At 40.2% G+C, this 18,849-nt stretch overlaps 1 protein-coding gene across 1 annotated transcript in view; it reads right to left on the reverse strand.

Annotated features, from left to right (window-relative positions):
• Positions 1 to 18,849, reverse strand: part of LOC124607326 (acetylcholinesterase-like) — a 141,542-nt gene that overhangs the window by 68,940 nt on the left and 53,753 nt on the right. Inside the window, exon 4 of the mRNA XM_047139627.1 lies at positions 12,611 to 12,796. Within this exon, the coding sequence (XP_046995583.1) occupies positions 12,611 to 12,796 (186 nt within the window). The remainder of the gene's footprint in view (positions 1 to 12,610; positions 12,797 to 18,849) is intronic.

Raw genomic sequence — 18,849 nt, forward strand, 5'->3', positions numbered from 1 at the left:
TTGGTACAACGCTATGACAAAAGTCTAAGTCAGAACGGCGACTACGTAGAGAAGTAGCTGAAAGGTGTAGCCAATTGTCACAAGTAAAACATTTCTGATGTTCACTGTGGTTTCAATTTGGCAATCAATCGGACCTTACTTTTGGAATAACCCTCGTACTTCCAGAATCGATATCCCTCCCCTAAAACAACTCTTTACCAGTTCATCCCTTTTCCCCACCTCCTTGCCCACACTGAATACAAACGTATATCCCACACTCATCATAAAATTCACCTCCAACAAATCTATCTTCTCCCTCCTAATAACAAATCCAGGAGTGCTGCCGTATGTATATCAATACATCCCTCCTATTCTACACTTGTACACTCTCTATATCCCCTCCCAGCGCAGATAGACTTTAAATCCTCATCAGGGGAACCAGCTATGACATCTGTCCTTCCTATAAGATTTAACCCGCTCCTCCCTATCCCATCAAATTTAGGGGCTCCTCTCGATCGCCTTACCTCCTTTGTCTTCCCTCCGTTTGATCTTGGCCAGGCCCCGATCTGAACTATCTGCTCGCTGAATATCTTATTTTCCTACAAACATAGATTCCCTTTCTTCATATCCCTACAACCCATCCTGCCACAATCACGCAGCACTATAAACTCCTTACCTATCTCAAACGATCAGTTCCCCTTCCCTCTTGCCGTTATTCCTCCTGAATACAGGTCCCTCCCATCAAGTGGTAGCATAGTGTAATACAGTGCATGGTTTGTTTTTAACCTGCTCGCCAATAATTGGTTTTAAATGTCCGATAGCATTTCCCTAAGTGCTATTCTTTATATCGTCTACGAACAGCACTCTTTATGCATTTTACAACATTTTTTTTACAGTTCATCCTTTTGAAAACTTTTATAAATCTTGGATCTTTTAAACGCTATTGGCTACAGAGCGGAGAACACTTTTGCTGCCAGCCCATCCTCGCCCATCTGTGGCATTTATCACGATACTTGTAAGTGGTTGAGACCGAAGTTATCAGTCCTCCTCCTTTTTTTTTCCTAAGTCATGAGTCTTCTGATGGTTTGAAGCAGCCCCTCTCCTGTGCCAGTCTCTTCATCTCAAGGAAACACTTGCAACCTGGGTCATGAATTATTTGTGGATATATTCCAATCTCTGTCTTCTTCAACAGCTTTTTCCCTCTACAGCTCCCTCTAGTAACATGTAAGTCATTCGCTGATGTCTTAACAGATGTCCTATCATCCTGCCCTTCTCCTTGTCAGTGTTTTCCACATATTCCTTTCCTGTCCGATTCTGCGTGGAACCTCCTCATTCCTTCCCTTACCAGTCTCTCTCATTTTCAACATTCGTCTTTAGTACTAAATCTTCCGTCCGTCATTGTTTATTTTACTGCCTAGGTAGCAGAATTCCTTAACTTCGTCTTCTTCGTGACCATCAATCCTAATGTTAAGTTTCTCGCTGTTATCATTTCTGCTTCTTCTCATTACCTTCGTCTTTCTTCGATTTACTCTCAGTCCATATTCTGTACTCCTTAGATTGTTCGTTCCATTCAGCAGATCATGTAATTCTTCTTCACGTTCACTCAGGATAACAATGTCGTCAGCGAATCGTAGCATTTATACCCTTTCACCTTGAATTTTAATTTCACTCCTGGACCTTTCTTTTACATCCATCATTGGTTCTTTGCTGAAAAGACTCAACAGTAAGGGGAAAGACTACAGGCCTGTCTTACACCCTTATTAATTTGAGCACATCGTTCTCCGTCGTCCACTGTTATTATTCCCTCTTGGTTCTTCTACATATTGTATATTACTCATCTCCACCTATAGCTTTCCCCTAGTTCTCCCAGAATTTCGTACATCTTGCATTTTACATTGTCGAACGCTTTTTCCAGATCGACAAATCCTATGAACGTGTCTTGATTTTTCTTTAGTCTTCCATCTATTACCAACCGCAACGTCACAATTGCCTCTCTGGTGCCTTTATCTTTCTTAAAGCCAGATTCATCGTCACCCAACACATCTTCAATTTTCTTTTCCATTCTTCTGTATATTCTTCTTGTCAGAAACTTGAATGCATGAGCTGCTAAGCTGATTGTACAATAATTCTTGCCCGTGTCGGCTCTTGCACTCTTCGGAATCGCGACGAGATATTTTTTTCGAAAGTCTTGATGGTATGTCGCCAGACTCATACATTCTACACCAACGTGAACAGTCGTTTTGTTGACACTTCCCCAATGATTTAAGAAACTCTGGTTGAATGTTATCTATCCCTTCTGCCTTACTTGATTTTAAGTCCACCAAAGTTCTCTTGAATTTTGATCCTAATAGTGGATCCCCTATGTCTTCTTGCTTTTTCTTCTGTCGCATCAGACACGTCTTCCCCTCATAGAGGCCTTCAATGCACTATTTCCACCTATCCGCTCTTTCCTCTGTATTTAACAGTGGAATTCTCGCTGTACCCTTAACGTCACCACCCTTGCTTTTAAATCCAGCAAAGGTTGTTTTGATTCTCCTATTTCTTTTTCGATTTTCATGCGGCCATTTCGTCTTAGCTTCCCTGCACTTCCTATTTATATCACTCTTCAGCGACTTAAATTTCTGTATTCCTAAATTTCTCGGAACATTTTTGTGCTTTCTTCTTTCATCGATGAACTGAAGTATTTCTTCTGTTACCCATGGCTTCTTCGCAGTTGCCTTCTTTGCACATATGTTTTTCTTTCCAACTTCTGTGACTGCTTTTTGTAGAGATGTCCACTCCTCTTTGACTGTACTGCCCACTGGACAATTCCTCATTGCTGTATCTACAGCCTTAGGGAACTTCAAGCGTATCTCGTCATTCCTTAGTACTTCCGGATCCTACTTCTCTGATCGTTCCTGACTAAGCTCTTGAACTTCAGCCTGCTCCTCATCGCTACTACATTGTGATCTGAGTCTATATCTGCTCCTGCGTACGCCATAATCCAGTATCTGATTTCGGAATCTCTATCTGGCCACGATGTAATGTAACTGAAATTTTCCCGCCGACTTTACCAAGTATACCTCCTTCTCTTGTGATTCTTGAACAGAGTATTTGCTATTACTATCTGAAATTTATAACAGAGCTCAATTAGTCTTTCTTCTCTCTTATTCCTCGTCCCAAGCCCTTATTCTCCTATAACCTTTTCTTCTACTCCCTCCCCTACAACTTCATTTCAGTCCCTATGACTATTAGTTTTTCATGTCCCTTTACGTTCTGTGTTACCTCACATACTTTCTCTATCTCTTCATCTTTAGCTTGCGACATCGGCATATATACCTGAACTATCGTTGTCGGTGTTGGTTTGCTGTCGATTCTGATATTAACGACCCTATCACTGAACTGTTCACACTAACGCACCCTCTGCCTTTCCTTCCTATTCATAACGAATTCTACTCCCCTTATACCACTTTCTGCTGTTGCTGATATTACCCTATACTCATCTGACCAGAAACCCTTGTCTTCTTTCCATTTCACTTCACTGACCCCCCACTATATCTACATCGAAGCTTTGCATTTCCCTTTCAAGATTTTGTAGCTACCCTAGCACGTTCATGCTTCGAACATTCCACCCCCCCCCCCCCCCCCGACTAGTAGGACGTTATCCTTTCGTTGGTTGTTCAATGTTTTCCTCATGGCCACCGCCCCATTGGCAGTTCCCTTCCGGAGATCCGAATGGGGAACTATTGCGGAATCTTTTGCTAATGGAGTGATCATCATGATAATTTTCAGTTACAGGCCACATGTCCTGTGGATACACTTAATGTGTCTTTAATGTTGTGGTTTCCATTGCCTTCTGCAGCCCTGCAGCCAGGCGACTAGCGCGAGTATTGGTGTTCTCGTAAAGATAAATCATTTTAAATTATAATACCATTTAGTTTAGAACTGATTACGTGGTAAATAGGTGTATTAGTGTGATTTTTGATCGTACCATTAAAGGTTTTCTTTTTTCTTTACGTAATATAGCGGAAAACGGGAAAAGATCGTACAGTCAGGTTACAGTCGTATTTTCTGTTTACGTTTTGCCGCAGCAAATCTACACAATTTCGTTTCATTGTTCTTCGCTCTCTCCAGCAATTTAACCGTAGCGTATCTCTTCATTATTTAACTCACATTTTCGGAAAGTAGCGTAAAGTTTGAGTTGTTGTTTCAGAAACGTCGCACTGTTGGTTTTGTTTACATATAGTTGGGTATAGGCCAGATTTGTGGAATAGTATTTTCGTGTTTGTGTGTAATTTAACAGACTTATTCTTAATAAACTATTACGTTTATCTTGAGCGAAAAGCGCTTGAATTGCCGTAGAATTGTTAAGTCGGGGCTCTGGTGTGACGGGTGCAGCAGTTTTTTCCATGTGAGTGACTGGCGTGGGAGTAGGAGAAGTAAATAAGACTCGTCAGTGTTTTGTACGATATGTAGTAGAGATAGAAAGATACTAGAACAGGAGGGGAAATTTCCGCCCTTCAGGCTGAGTTAGACAGAGCCAGGGGAGATCTTTATAGGTTAAGGAGGGAGAAGCGTAAAGAGACGTGGGAAGTGGCAACAGCCAACAGGAGGAACAGGCCTAGAACTTTGTCTGACAGCTTCGTGCTGAATGTGGAAAATAGATTTGACCTGTTGCTTCAGTTAGAATCTGGTGAGTCTCAAGCATTTGCAGGTATAGACAAAGCACAACAAACTTTCAGCAGCAAATTGAAAAGGAAGAGTGAAGGGAAATCATTAAAGAGAAAGAAAGTGTTGCTGTTAGGTAGTTCCCATGGAAGAGGTGTTGGCCAACTTTTGCAGGATGAATTAGGATCTGAGTACAAGGTCACCACTTTTTTTTAAACCTAGTGCTGGTCTGGAGCAGGTGACAGAGGATTTAGAATCACTTTGCAACGATATCACTATGGAAGACACCGTGGTTTACTGGATGGGCCAGGTAATAGTATTGGCAGAGATCCTAGGTACAGAATAGAGTGTGACCTGGCAAAGATTGAATTAGCATCGAAGCATACTAGTTTTGAGTTTGTATCTGTTCTTGGGCGCCAGAGCTAATTTGGAGTTGGAACAGCTCCTTATGTCGAGTGCAGGGTCACACATTGGTGTGGTTCCTGTTGATTCTCTCAGTAGGTGGGATTATACAAGGCATGGTCATCACATCAACAGCAAAGGGAAGGGTAAACTGGCTGGGAAAATAGCAGGAAAGTTAAAGGGGGGAGGCACTGTCATGAGTGACAAAATACCAGTGGTTATAGGGTTCAGGAAAGACCCTTTTTTTAAGGTAGGGAGGACAGAACGAAACCAAGTTTTAAGAAAGGTTAGGATTGAGACAAACCTTCAGTTTTAGAAAGAAACCAATAAACATAATTCTAGCTAATTACGTCAGCATAAACAGCTGTTGGCAAATAATTTTCAAAAACCACCAGAAATTTCCACTCTACCCAAATTCAACTCAGTCAATGTGAAATGTCAGCTATCTTTATTGCATCAAAATATTCGAGGACTGAGAAGTAAAATTAATGAATTAATTATCTGCATAGACGAATTAGCGTTATCAAACCCAGCTGACATAATCTGCCTTTCTGAACATCGTGTGACCAGTGGTATAGACCTTTTAAGTGTTACAGGATTTAGGTTAGCATCTCACTTTTGTAGAGCAGAAATGGAGAAAGGAGGAGTTGCCATATCATCAGGAACTCACATAAATTTAAGAACATGGACATTCATACATTTTTCCTAGAACAGCATATGGAAGCATGTCCAACAGAAGTAGGATTTCATAAAAATCCTTCATAATATTAAGTTTATGTCGAGCACCTGCAGGTAATTTTAATCTGTTCATAAACCACCTCGAAGCTGTACTGGCCCACTTAACAACCAAAAACAAAGAATTAGTGGTTGCTGCTGACTTCAAAGTAGATTTCCTTAAAGACTCTCTCAATAAGAACTTATTCGAATTGGTAACACTGTCACTCAATTCCCACCGCAAAGTTCCCAACTAGGGTAGCCGATTGCTCACAAACAGCCATTTATAATATTTTTATAGAAAAGTGAAATGAACAAAATTATATTACAAAACCAGTAGTTAATAGCCTCTCAGCCCATGACACGCAGTTACTTCAGTTAATACTGAACAGGATATAAAATCTGATAAATCTGAACTCAAGAGGGTAATCAATAAGCCAGAAATTGATTATTTTTGGACACTCCTAAGAGACATTCACTGGAGTGATGTTTACAGAGATTAAGCCATGAATAAAAAATATAAAGTGCTTACCTTATTTGAACACTGTTTTCCCCCACAACTAACCAAAGTTAGAGCAATGTCTACAAAGATGCCATGGATTACTCAACGAATAGAGGTATCTTGTAAAACAAAGGAAGAGTTCTGATGTTGATGCTACAGTGCATTACATGAAATGCTGCAAAATATTAAAGACTGTAATATGGACATCAAAGCAGATACGTTACAAGGAAAAGATAGTCATATCAGATAATAAAATATAGACAATATGGGGTATAGTGAAGGAGGAGACCAGTAGAACCAGACATGAAGAAGGGCAAATAGCATTAAGAGTAAATGATACATTGGTGACAGATGTGTATAGTGTTGGAGAACTTTTAAACAAACATTTTGTAACTGTTGCTGAAAAGATTGAGTTGTCAGGTTCTGTAGATTCTGCCATGGGATACCTCAGACCAGACATTTCAAGTAACTTCCATAACATTAATCCGGCCCTCACTACCCCAGCAGAAGTAATGTCCATCATCAAACCTTTAAAATCAAAAACATCTGGTGGGTATGATGAACGGTCAACAAAGTTAATTAAATAATGTGATTCTGAGCTAAGTAACATATTAAGCTATCTGTGTAACCACTTGTTTATCAGTGGAATATTTCCTGAATGGTTGAAATATGCTGTAGTTTACGAAGGGAGAAAAAGAAATAGCGCGAAGTTTCTGTCCAATTTCATTTTTGCCAGTATCCTCAAAAATTTTAGAAAAGGTAATGTATAATAGGCTTTATAACCATCATGTCACAAATAACATACTGACAAAGTCACAGCTGTGATTTCTAAAGGGTTCTGATATTGAGAGGGCTATCTACACTTACATCTACATGGTTACTCTGCAATTCACACCTAAGTGCCTAGCAGAGGGTTCATCAAACCATTTTCATACTACTTCTCTACCATTCCACTCTCAAATGGTGCGTGGGAAAAAGGAACACCTAAATCATTCCGTTCGAGCTCTGATTTCTCTTATTTTATTATGATGATCATTTCTCCCTACGTAGGTGGGTATCAACAAAATATTTACGCATTCGGAAGAGAAAGTTATTGATTGAAATTTCGTAAATAGATCTCACCACAAAGAAAACCGCCTTTGTTTCAGTGACTGCCACCCCAACTCGCGTATCATATCAGTGACACTCTCACCCCTATTGCGCGACAACATGAAACGAGCTGCCCTTCTTTGCACTTATTCGATATCCTCCGTCAATCCTACCTGGTAAGGATCCCACATCGCGCAGCAATATTCCAGCAGAGGACGGACAAGTGTAAAGTAGGCTGTCTCTTTAGTGGGTTTGTCGCATCTTCTAACTGTTCTGACAACAAAGCGCATTCTTTGTTTCGCCTTCCCCACAATATTATCTATGTGGTCTTTCCAATTTAAGTTGCTCGTAATTGTAATTCCTAGGTATTTAGTCGAATTGACAGCCCTCAGATTTGTGTGATTTATCGTATACCCAAAATTTATCGGATTTCTTTTGGTACCCATGTGGATGCCCTCGCACTTTTCTTTGTTTAGTGCTAATTTCCACTTTTCGCACCATACAGAAATTCTCTCGTCTGATGATTTTACTAGACTGCCAATTACAGCATCATCTGCAAACAAGCTAATGGGGCTGCTCAGATTATCAATTAGATCATTTACATAAATCAGGAACAGCAGGGGGCCTATGACACTACCTTGCGGAACGCCAGGTACCAATTCTTGTCTACTCGATGATTTACCGTCTATCACTACGATCTGTGACCTCTCTGAGAGGAAATCACGAATCCAATCACACAACTGAGACGATACTCCATTGATTAATAGTCGCTTGTGAGAAACGGTATCAAAAGCCTTCTGGAAATCTAGGAATATGGAATCGATCTGAGATTCTTTGTCGACAGCACTCATTACTTCATAGGAATAAAGAGCTGGCTGTGTTGGACTAAAACGATATTTTTTGAATTCGTGTTGGTTATGTATCAATAATTTATTTTTTTCAAGGTGATTCATAATGTTCGAGTATAGTATATGCTCCAAAATCCTACTGCAAATTGAAGTCAGTGATATGGGTCTGTAATTCAATGGGTTACTCCTGTTTCCTTTCTTGAATATTGGTGTGACCTGTGTTACTTTCCAGTCTTTAAGGACAGACCTTTCGTCAAGTGAGCGGTTGTATTTGATTACTAAGAAAGGCGCTATTGTGCAACTTCCTGGTAGTTAAAAACTGTGTGCCCGACCGAGACTCGAACTCGGGAACTTTGCCTTTCGCGGGCAAGTGCTCTACCATCTGAGCTATCCAAGAACGACTCATGCCCCGTCCTCACAGCTTCACTTCTGCCAGTAACTCGTCTCTTACCTTCCAAACTAGAGCACTTGCCCGCGAAATGCAAATGTCCCGTGTTCGAGTCTCGGTCCGACACACTGTTTTAATCTGCCAGGAATTTTCATGTCAGCGCACACTCCGCTGCACAGTGAAAATCTCATTCTGGAAACATCCTCCAGGGTGTTGCTAAGCCATGTCTCCGCAATATCCTTTCTTTCAGGAGTGCTAGTTCTGCAAGGTTCGCAGTAGAGCTTCTGTAAAGTTTGGAAGGCAGGAGATGAGGTAGTGGCAGAAGTGAAGCTGTGAGGAGGGGGCGTGAGTCGTGCTTGGGTAGCTCAGATGGTAGAGCACTTGTCCGCGAAAGGCAAAGGTCCCGAATTCGATTCTCGGTCCGGCACACAGTTTTAATCTGCCAGGAAGTTTCATGTCAGCGCACACTCCGCTGCAGAGTGGAAATGTCATTCTGAAGGCGCTGTTGTGTCTGCATACTCCGAGAGGAACCTGATTGGTATACCATCTGGACCGGAAGACATGCATTTCTTCAGTGATTTGAGTTGTTTCACAACACCTAATATACCTACTTTTATGTTACTCATTCTGACAGCTGTTCTGGATTTGAATTCTGAAATATTTACTCCGTCTTCTTTCGTGAAGAAATTACGGAAAACTGTATTTAGTAATTCCGCTTTAGTGGCACCATCATCGGTAACATTTCCATCGCTACCGTGCAGTGACGGTATTGACTGTTTTTTTCCTCTGGTGTACTTTACATACCACCAGAATCTCTTTGGATTTTCTACCATATTTTGAGGCAATATTTCATTGTGGAAACTATGAAAAGCATCTCGCATTGACGCCCGCACTAAATTTCCAGCTTCCGTGAAACGCAGCCAGTCTTTGGTATTTTGCGTACTTCTGAATTTGGCATGCTTTTTTTCGTTGCTTCTGCAACAGTGTTCTGACGTGGTTTGTGTACCATCGTGGATCAGTCCCGCTTCTTATTAACTTATGCCGTATGAATCTATCTATTGCTGTCGATACTGTGTCTTTGAAGTTGAGCCATATCTGGTCTACACTTACACTAGCTTGGAAGGAATGGAGACTCTCTCTTATGAAGGCATCAAGCAAATTTTTATCTGCTGTTTTAAAAACACTTACAGTGAAAGTGTACTTAATTCACTAGACAAAAAACTGCAGACAACTGGTATACTTTGTTTTCTGTCAAAGGCATTTGACTGTGTAAATCACAATATCCTTTTAAGTAAATTATAATATTTTGGAGTGACAGGAAACGCTTCTCTGGGAGGAAACAAAGGGTGTTATTAGAAAATAGACATGTATTAAGCTATCAGGCATCATCCAACTGGGAACTAATTACATGTGGGGTCCCACAACGTTCCATCTTAGGGTCTTTACTTTTGTTTGTGTATTTCAATGACCTTTCATAAGTAACATTACCAGATGCCAAGTATGTTTTGGTTGCCGATGATACAAACATTGCAATAAATAGCAAATGAAGTGTAGTCTTAGAAAGAACGGCTAATAAAATATTTGTGGACATTAATCACTGGTTCCTAGCCAATTCTTTGTCACTAAACTTTGAAAACACACTCTACATCCAGTCCAGAACTTGCAAGAGGTGTCCCACGAGTATATGCCTAACATATGATGACATCAGATAGAAAAAGCGGAGAGTGTTAAATTCTTGGGATTACAGCTTGATAATAAATTCAAATGGGAGGAGCACACCACAGAACTCCTGAAGCGTCTAAACAAATCTCTCTTTGTAATGCGAATTCTGTCAGACATGGGGGATATAAAAATGAAAAACCTGGCATACTATGTTTACTTTCACTCTATAATGTCATATGGGATTATTTTTTGGGGTAATTCATCAAGCCATGCAAGCATTTTTTTTGGGCAGCAAGAGTTATATGTTGTGTGAAGTCAAGAACATCCTGCAGAGGCCTGTTTAAGGACCTAGGGATCTTCCCAATATATTTATTTCTTAATGAAATTTGTCATTAAAAATATACCTCTTTTTGAAACCAACAGCTCAGTTCATGGAATCAATACTAGAAATAAGAATAATCTTCACAAGGATTTAAAGTCATTCTTGTAAAAAAGGTGTGCATTATTCAGGAACACACATTTTCAATAAGTTGCCAGCACATATATATATATTGGAACCTGTGGAAGGTACATTAGCTTATTTGCTTTATTTGTAAATATTTGTCATGTATTGTTTTTCTATATGTTCTACATCCTGGAGGACCTCCTCACTACTGATCAATGTAAGTAAATCTAATAATCCTCATGCTGTCGATCTTTGTTGATTCTTCCCACTGAAGGGGGGCAGTTTCCCACGCCAAGAACAAAAGAGTGCCCTGAACCTTTGTCCAATCCTCGCCCTCCTTGACAAGGTCATTGGCAAAATGGGGGTGACTTCTTATGCCAGAAGTCTTCGGCTGCCACTGCTGATACTTAATCAAAATTTAAACGTTGGCAGGTTTCGAATTCACGACCGAGGACGTTTTGATTACTGATCAAAGACGCTACACCTTTATTTCTGCATTTTGTTCCGTATTGTTCGTTGCGTTTGGTCTGTGCGGACGTCACAAGACATACGTTCAAGCTGATCGTTGATTCCTTTACTCAGTTTTTTATTACTGTGGGCGAGCAGCCCTCTGACTGAACACGCTGAGCTACCGTGCCGGCTGCCCTAGACCACAGGTGCACGTTGCGCAGTAGCACAACAGATAAAGATAAGCTGCAGGAGATATCAAACAAATATTATATCGAACTGTGCCATTTAAATCCGATGTTGGACAGTTGTAAATCAACTTTTTGTTTGAAATTAATCTTAGGAACCTTTTTAAACCACCGGTGCATCCCAATACTCGTAGCTGCTAAATTTCGCGAGATGGAAGAGTCGGACAGTAGGTTTCGCAAGTATAGGAGGCGAATCGTGAGCCCTGTGCGTCAGGGTGTGCAAGAGCTTTGTGTAGAACGAGTCGCGAGTGAGCAATCGTCTGTGATAAACGCAGTTATTCTAGCAGTGCGGGAAGCTGTTCAAGAATTGACAAATGTATTCTTATTCGCCCGTGTGCAACTCCACTTAATCTGACGGTTTTCTAGGCGAGTACTGTAGTTTAGTGAGCGTTCACGTACTTCATAGGAGGAGGCCGCTATTATCTAGCTTGCAGGTGGTGTACATTGGACGAGGCAGGCATGGTGAAATGTAACTGGAGGCAGTGCATTTCATTTGTTCCGGTGTAAACTTTAGGTATGGTGTTTTGTGTCTTTTTGCCTTATTGATTTCGAAAAGTTATCCCGGTTTGTTTTGGAGGATATTATCAGCCACAGTTTTTAGAGCAATTGCTATTAATTATTTACCAACTAATGTTCATAGTGTATGGGTTGGGGGTTGGGTTGTTTGGGGAAGGAGACCAGACAGCGAGGTCATCGGTCCCATCGGATTAGGAAAGGATGGGGAAGGAAGTCGGCCGTGCCCTCTCAGAGGAACCATCCCGGCATTTGCCTGGAGTGATTTAGGGAAATCACGGAAAACCTAAATCAGGATGGCCGGACGCGGGATTGAACCGTCGTCCTCCAGCATAGTGTAAGATCTAAGTTTGAGAATATATCGATATATAGACGGAAAATCATATTTACGGAAAAACTGTGCCGGACAACCCGCAATAATAGTACATATTCACAAACATGGTTACATAATATACAAATAACAATGTGTTCAAACGTGGTAAAAAAGGTAGAGGGTGTCGCTGCTTTTCGGTAAACCAGCAAGAGGTCCGACAGGACTGGATTCATTATAGGAGGCAGCCATGAACATTCCCAGTGGGATGAAACTATTAATAATTATGGAGAATTACTTGAAACAATAATAAGTTTATTTACTTTTTTACCATGTGTCTCATTTTCATTTGAGTGTCCCCTATATGTATACAAACTGTCAGTGGCTAAAACTGATCTCTGGAAGTAATTACTAACCTGCAGATCCAGGTGACATGAGATGCAGTGAAACAGAAACCCCTCCAGCGCTCTGACCGAAGAGCGTCACAAGCTGTGGATCCCCGCCGAAGCTGGCGATGTTCCTCTGCACCCAGGAGAGCCCCAGCTGCTGGTCCTTGAGGCCAGCGTTGCCAGGAACAACCTCGTCACCTGTGCTCAGGAAGCCTGCAACCGGATAGAAAACGGACTGTAATTCAATTACATTATCTTGCACGTGGTACAATATCAATCCCTTAACATTCCCTTAACATTAACGAGGATAATGGAATGTATTCAAATTAAATCGGGTGATGCTGAGGGGATTAGATTAGGAAATGAGACACTTAAAGTAGTAAAGGGGTTTTGCTATTAAGGGAGTAAAATAACTGATGATGGTCGAAGTAGAGAGGATATAAAATGTAGACTGGCAATGGCAAGGAAAGCGTTTCTGAAAAAGAGAAATTTGTTAACATCTAGTATAGATTTAAGTGTCAGGAAGTCGTTTCTGAAAGTATTTGTATGGAGTGTAGCCATGTATGGAAGTGAAACATGGACGATAAATAGTTTAGACAAGAAGAGAATAGAAGCTTTCGAAATGTGGTGCTACAGAAGAATGCTGAAGATAAGGTGGGTAGATCACGTAACTAATGAGGAAGTATTGAATAGGGTTGGGGAGAAGAGAATTTTGTGGCACAACTTGACTAGAAAAAGGGATCGGTTGGTAGGACATGTTTTGAGGCATCAAGGGATCACAAATTTAGCATTGGAGGGCAGCGTGGAGGGTAAAAATCGTAGAGGGAGACCAAGAGATCAATACACTAAGCAGATTCAGAAGGATGTAGGTTGCAGTAGGTACTGGGAGATGAAGAAGCTTGCACAGGATAGAGTATCATGGAAAGCTGCATCAAACCAGTCACAGAACTGAAGACCACAACAACAACAACAACAACATTCCTGTACAATGTTTCAACACGTCCTTCTTAGTTAGCGACAAATGAATTTCTTTCCACTGAAATCTTTTAGTGGTTTGAAGCTCACATTGTAAGTTTTTACATGCATTCATCTATGATAAGTTTTCTGAGCGTCGACACATGAAATAAAACGTGTTAGTTCTGTTAGGCAATTAGCTGTTTCTTTTTTCGGCGTATTAAGTCAGTATCCTCACGATCTAGCACGGGAGTTGGTGTGTTCATCCATTCTGTTTCGATTTTCCTGTATGCTTGTGTAAATGGACAGTTTTCTGTGGTTTATCTTACTCCTCAGTTATATACATATTGTACATGTCCATCAGAAAACGTCGTTTGATCAATGTGACAATAATGGCTAGTAACAAACGTCTTTCTCTAAACGTTTGCCATCTTGATTGTGATGGTGCCACATTTCACAGATCTATGGGTTTTATTGATTTGTTAATTATTTCTAAATCAGTTACACAGAAAATAAAATTAAGTTTATTATAACACCATTTGTGAGAGTCTAAATTTCACGTAATTTTCTTTCATCCTATAGGTAAAGTGTGGTTTCCTTCTAGGATCGTTCGGGTAGGATTTTGTCAAGTTAAAACGTTTACCTCACCAAATTTACTTCAGTTTTATTGTCTTTATTAGAAGTGGCTAACAATCGATTATCCTTCATGAGTTTTGTGGTAAGTGGGACTTCATAAGCAGTCGGATTCTTCAGCCATAAAAAATATATTCGCTAGAGAAAGCCTTTTTGGTGAGTTTAGTTTCGCACAAATGTAGGGCTTCCCCTATTCAACGTAATCGTCGTTCACTTTTAAGCACGTTGCAACAGCTCCATGAGACCCACTACGTAGATAAAATTACCCAGGAAACTGAACCAGTTGATAAACGTAGCCTTCAGTTTCTCGTCATCTTCAAACTCTTGTCCGTCTAGAAATTGTTACAAATATAAGAAAGCGCTACTGGCGCTGCCTGCAAAGTCAGGGACGGTAGGGCGGGTGATTCAAAATTTTCTAATCGAAATGCTGAGTTTTATCCTTTCTGATCGGTGGTTCGGGTTATGGTATGTAGACGTTTGCTGACGTGGAATACTATCCCTGGCCTTCATCCGGCGCCGTTGAATTTGAATGGTGCTACATTATCTGGTGAGAATTTCACAGTACACGGCAACTGTAATTGTTTAACTACGTTCCACGAATCAACCGAAATCACGATTTTATATGTCTTCTCTTCGTCGTACACTTTCGTACATCCATTTCGAAATTCCCCATACAATTGTCTAACAATCATTCATTCTGTAGTGTAGGCCTACAAGCTAAGCATAGTTCTCAATAAAACTGGGTTGTTATAGATCCTTCTGATCACTAAAATAAAAATTACAGCACTCACATCGCAACTGGCAGGTCATCGAAGACATTGTTTACTTTAATCGACAACTAGTCGAGTACTGAATTCAAAGAATTAATTTTGCGTCTCGGCAAAAAATTAATAGACTGCGCTGCATTGGTTTGTATTTCATCTGAGCTGCCAACATTCAAATATAAGCAAATGACCTTTACTTTTTTACTGTACCTCGTAACGCAGGTGGTAACTAACTTCTGTACAAGAGAGTTGATATTCCTGTTTCATTCTCTTAATACACAGTGACAGTTTCTTTTTCTTTTGTTTTCCGGTATTTATGTGTTTCACATTCTGTGTTTTGATAAATACGATGTAAATTTCGACGAAAAATTGCAACATGATGAATTACACTTCCACCCTCTCACGGAAAACTGGCATTCAACGAAACTGTTCCTATTTACAACGATAAGTTCGAAATAAAACTACACAGAATCCTAAAGTATAACTGTATATAAAAACATGCATGATGCCTGTACAGAATTATATCTAGATATTCGTACAATACATGTATACAAATACGATGGCATACTGAAAAGCAAATGACTCCGAATTCCTTATGCGAAGACTCTTAAAGCTTTTTTAAATAAAACAATCGTTATTAACATTTTACATTGTTATTCTTCATGTCCACATATTTGCAGCTTCCTGCCGCTAGAGTTCTCCTAACTGTAGCTTGTAACACGGCTGTGTGTAAAGTAATTATGCTGGTGCGTGAGAAACAGTTTGCTGAAATCGAGTTCCGAAATCGACGAATTCGTCCACACACGGTGCACTCCCTCCTTCAGCATGACAATACCAGGCCACACACGAGCGAGACGACATCAGCAACAAGCCCACGCCTTGGATTGACTGCCACCGACGATCGCTTGGACAGTCGCGATTTCACCCCATTCGATTTTCATCCGTTCTCAAAACATAAAATCACTTTCGTGGACTTCACTTTAATGGTAAGCAAGCGCTGTAAACAGAAGTGAGGTTGTGGCTCCGTCAACAAAGTCAAACATTCAACAGTTACGGTATCACCAAACTGGTCTTTCGCTGAGAGAATATCTTCGTTGTTTCTACATCTACATCTACGTGATTACTCTGCTATTCACAATAAAGTGCCTGGCAGAGGGTTCAACGTACCACCTTCAAACTGTCTTTCTACCATTCCATTCTCGAACGGCGCGCGGGAGAAAGGAGCACTTAATTTTTTCTGTGCGATCCATGGTTTCTCATATTTTACCGTGATGATAATTTCTCCCTATGGGTGCCAACATAATGTTCTCGCAATCGGAGGGGAAAACTGGTGATTGAAATTTCATGAGAAGATCCCGTCGCAACGAAAGACGCCTTCGTTTTAGTGATTGCCACTCCAGTTCACGTATCATGTCTGTGGCACCATCTCCCCTACTTCGCGATAATACAAAACGAGCTGCCCTTCTTTGTATTTTTTCGATGTCTTCCGTAAGTCCCATCTGACGCGGATCCCACACCGCACAGCAATACTCCAGAATAGGGTGGACAAGCGTGGTGTAAGTAGTCTCTTTAGTAGACCTGTTGCACGTTCTAAGTGTTCTGCCAATGAATCAGTCTTTGGTTGGCTCTACCCACAACATTATCTATGTGATTGTTCCAATTTAGCGTATTTGTAATAGTAATCCTTAGGCATTTAGTTGAATTTACAGCCTTCAGATTTGTGTGACTTATCGCGAAATCGAAATTTAGCGAGTTTCTTTTAATACTCATGTAAATAACTTCACACATTCTTTATTCAGGGTCAATTGCCAATTTTTGCACCATACAGATATCTTATCTAAAGCACTTTGCAATTCCTTTTGGTCATCTGATGACTTTACAAGGCGGTAAATGACAGCATCATCTGCAAACAATCTAAGACGGCTACTGAGACTGTCTCCTACGTCGTTAATATAGATCAGGAACAATAGAAGGCCTATAACTCTTCCTTGGAGAACGTTTATATTATTTCTGTTTTATTCGATGACTTTCCGTGTATTACTACGAACTGTGACCTTTCTGACAGGAAATCACAAATCCAGTCCCGTAACTGAGGCGACATTCCATAGGCACGCAGTTCGGTGAGAAGATGCTTGTGAGGAATGTATAACACGACAGTGGCAAGTTCGCGCCAAATGTAACACTCGCCTGCAAGCTAGCGTTATCCTCTGCGAGAAATTTGATGTTTGCCTGTAAGTTGATCTAATTGGTAGAGGGTATCGAACAGTTAATAGAAAACTGAAAGGCTTTATTTTGGAGGTAATGAAGGTAGTGAAGTTCACGTGAATCAAATAACAAACGGTTGCCAGCCTAATTAGGCACCATAATTTCAAACATTTTGGTTTAAGAAAAATGAATATGAGTTACTAAATTGACTTTCATTAACACTCCTTTTAAATTGTGCAATGAATACATGCAACTACCGGACGAACTGAGTAGTGGCTAGCAGTAGTTAGTATTTACACAAATCAGCAATAATAGGAAATTTAAAAGTAATTTCACTCGTAGTAATTATAGTTACTGTTGCAATCAATAGCTAACTTAGCACTAGGATGTTACTAAAAACCTCAGCAGACCAAATTTCGGCATGACAAGAGACCTGGTTTAACCAGCATATAGACACCACAAATGGGGTTAAATAACATTACACAGACACTTTTTATACTCACACTTTTATGGAAATGCTTCAGATTACTTTAGCAAAACCAATATTTAGATTACCTTTCTTGTAATAGAAAAGAGTATAGTGGGAACCTATAAACTGAAACTGTCTACCAGGCTAATTCTGTGACTATTTCCGAAACAAATTGCAATTTGCCAATATAGATTTCTAATCGCACTTGAAGTAATTTATACGCTAATACTTTAAAGCAAGTAATTTAAATATTAAGTCCAATTAATTTCAGGAAATAGTTCATGGTAAAAATCAAAGCAAAATTACTTTTCAAATGGGTCCCATTTGTGTGCCTTATCCATTACCTGTGAAACAGGTAGTTTTATGGTAACACTACACACTTTGGCACTAAACTTTAGCACATTTAGTACAGAAGCAAACCATTAATTGGTTAGAAACAGAATACTCGGTTTCTCCACATTTAGGATGGGATCCTGCATTGATTTCATGATCGGAACAATTTTAAGGTTCAAACACATGTTTATATCACCGGAATTGTTATTGAAAACCACTCACACAAACATACTGGTTCATACTATGATACATGTCTGAGTTCCTGAAGTTGGCGGAGCAGTGGCGCAGTAGTGGTGGGAAGCACATGGTGGCTATCTGGTCTTCATGTTGAATGCTCTTTATAAATTCATCTTGACGTCGTATTATCCTCGTCTTAGAGCCATTCCATAATAACAAGAGCACCATACAACAGCCGAAACCACATCCGAGGCAATTTCAATATAAATTGGCTTTCAAATGCCTCACTCGGCACCCTCGATGTTAACCGTACAACGGCTAGCCACTGACTGCGTAGAGTGCTCTCCCAGTAGCCGCCCAGATCGACCGCCAAATCCATCTGTTAACGGACGCCAGGCCACTTCCTTAGCGGAGGGGGTTCCCTACAACTTTTATACTATACAAAGCATGAACCAGTTTTTTAAGTACAATTTATCTTTCTGAACTTAAATATTTTATAAAGTTTCATTACTTTTAAACATTATTTTAGTTTCCATAATACATGTATTACAAACTTCCACTTTCTCTCTGACAAATCAATGACCTTCATTAGTAAAGAACAACCACTTCATAGTTACATACACATAATTATACAGTATACACTACTTACAGTCGATATTGGTGCTACAAACGTTGACGAAAGCCTTCTGGAAATCTAAAAATATGGGATCAATTCCACATCCCCTGTCGAT

Source organism: Schistocerca americana, chromosome 3 (assembly GCF_021461395.2).
Source record: "Schistocerca americana isolate TAMUIC-IGC-003095 chromosome 3, iqSchAmer2.1, whole genome shotgun sequence".
Classification (NCBI taxonomy): domain Eukaryota; kingdom Metazoa; phylum Arthropoda; class Insecta; order Orthoptera; family Acrididae; genus Schistocerca; species Schistocerca americana.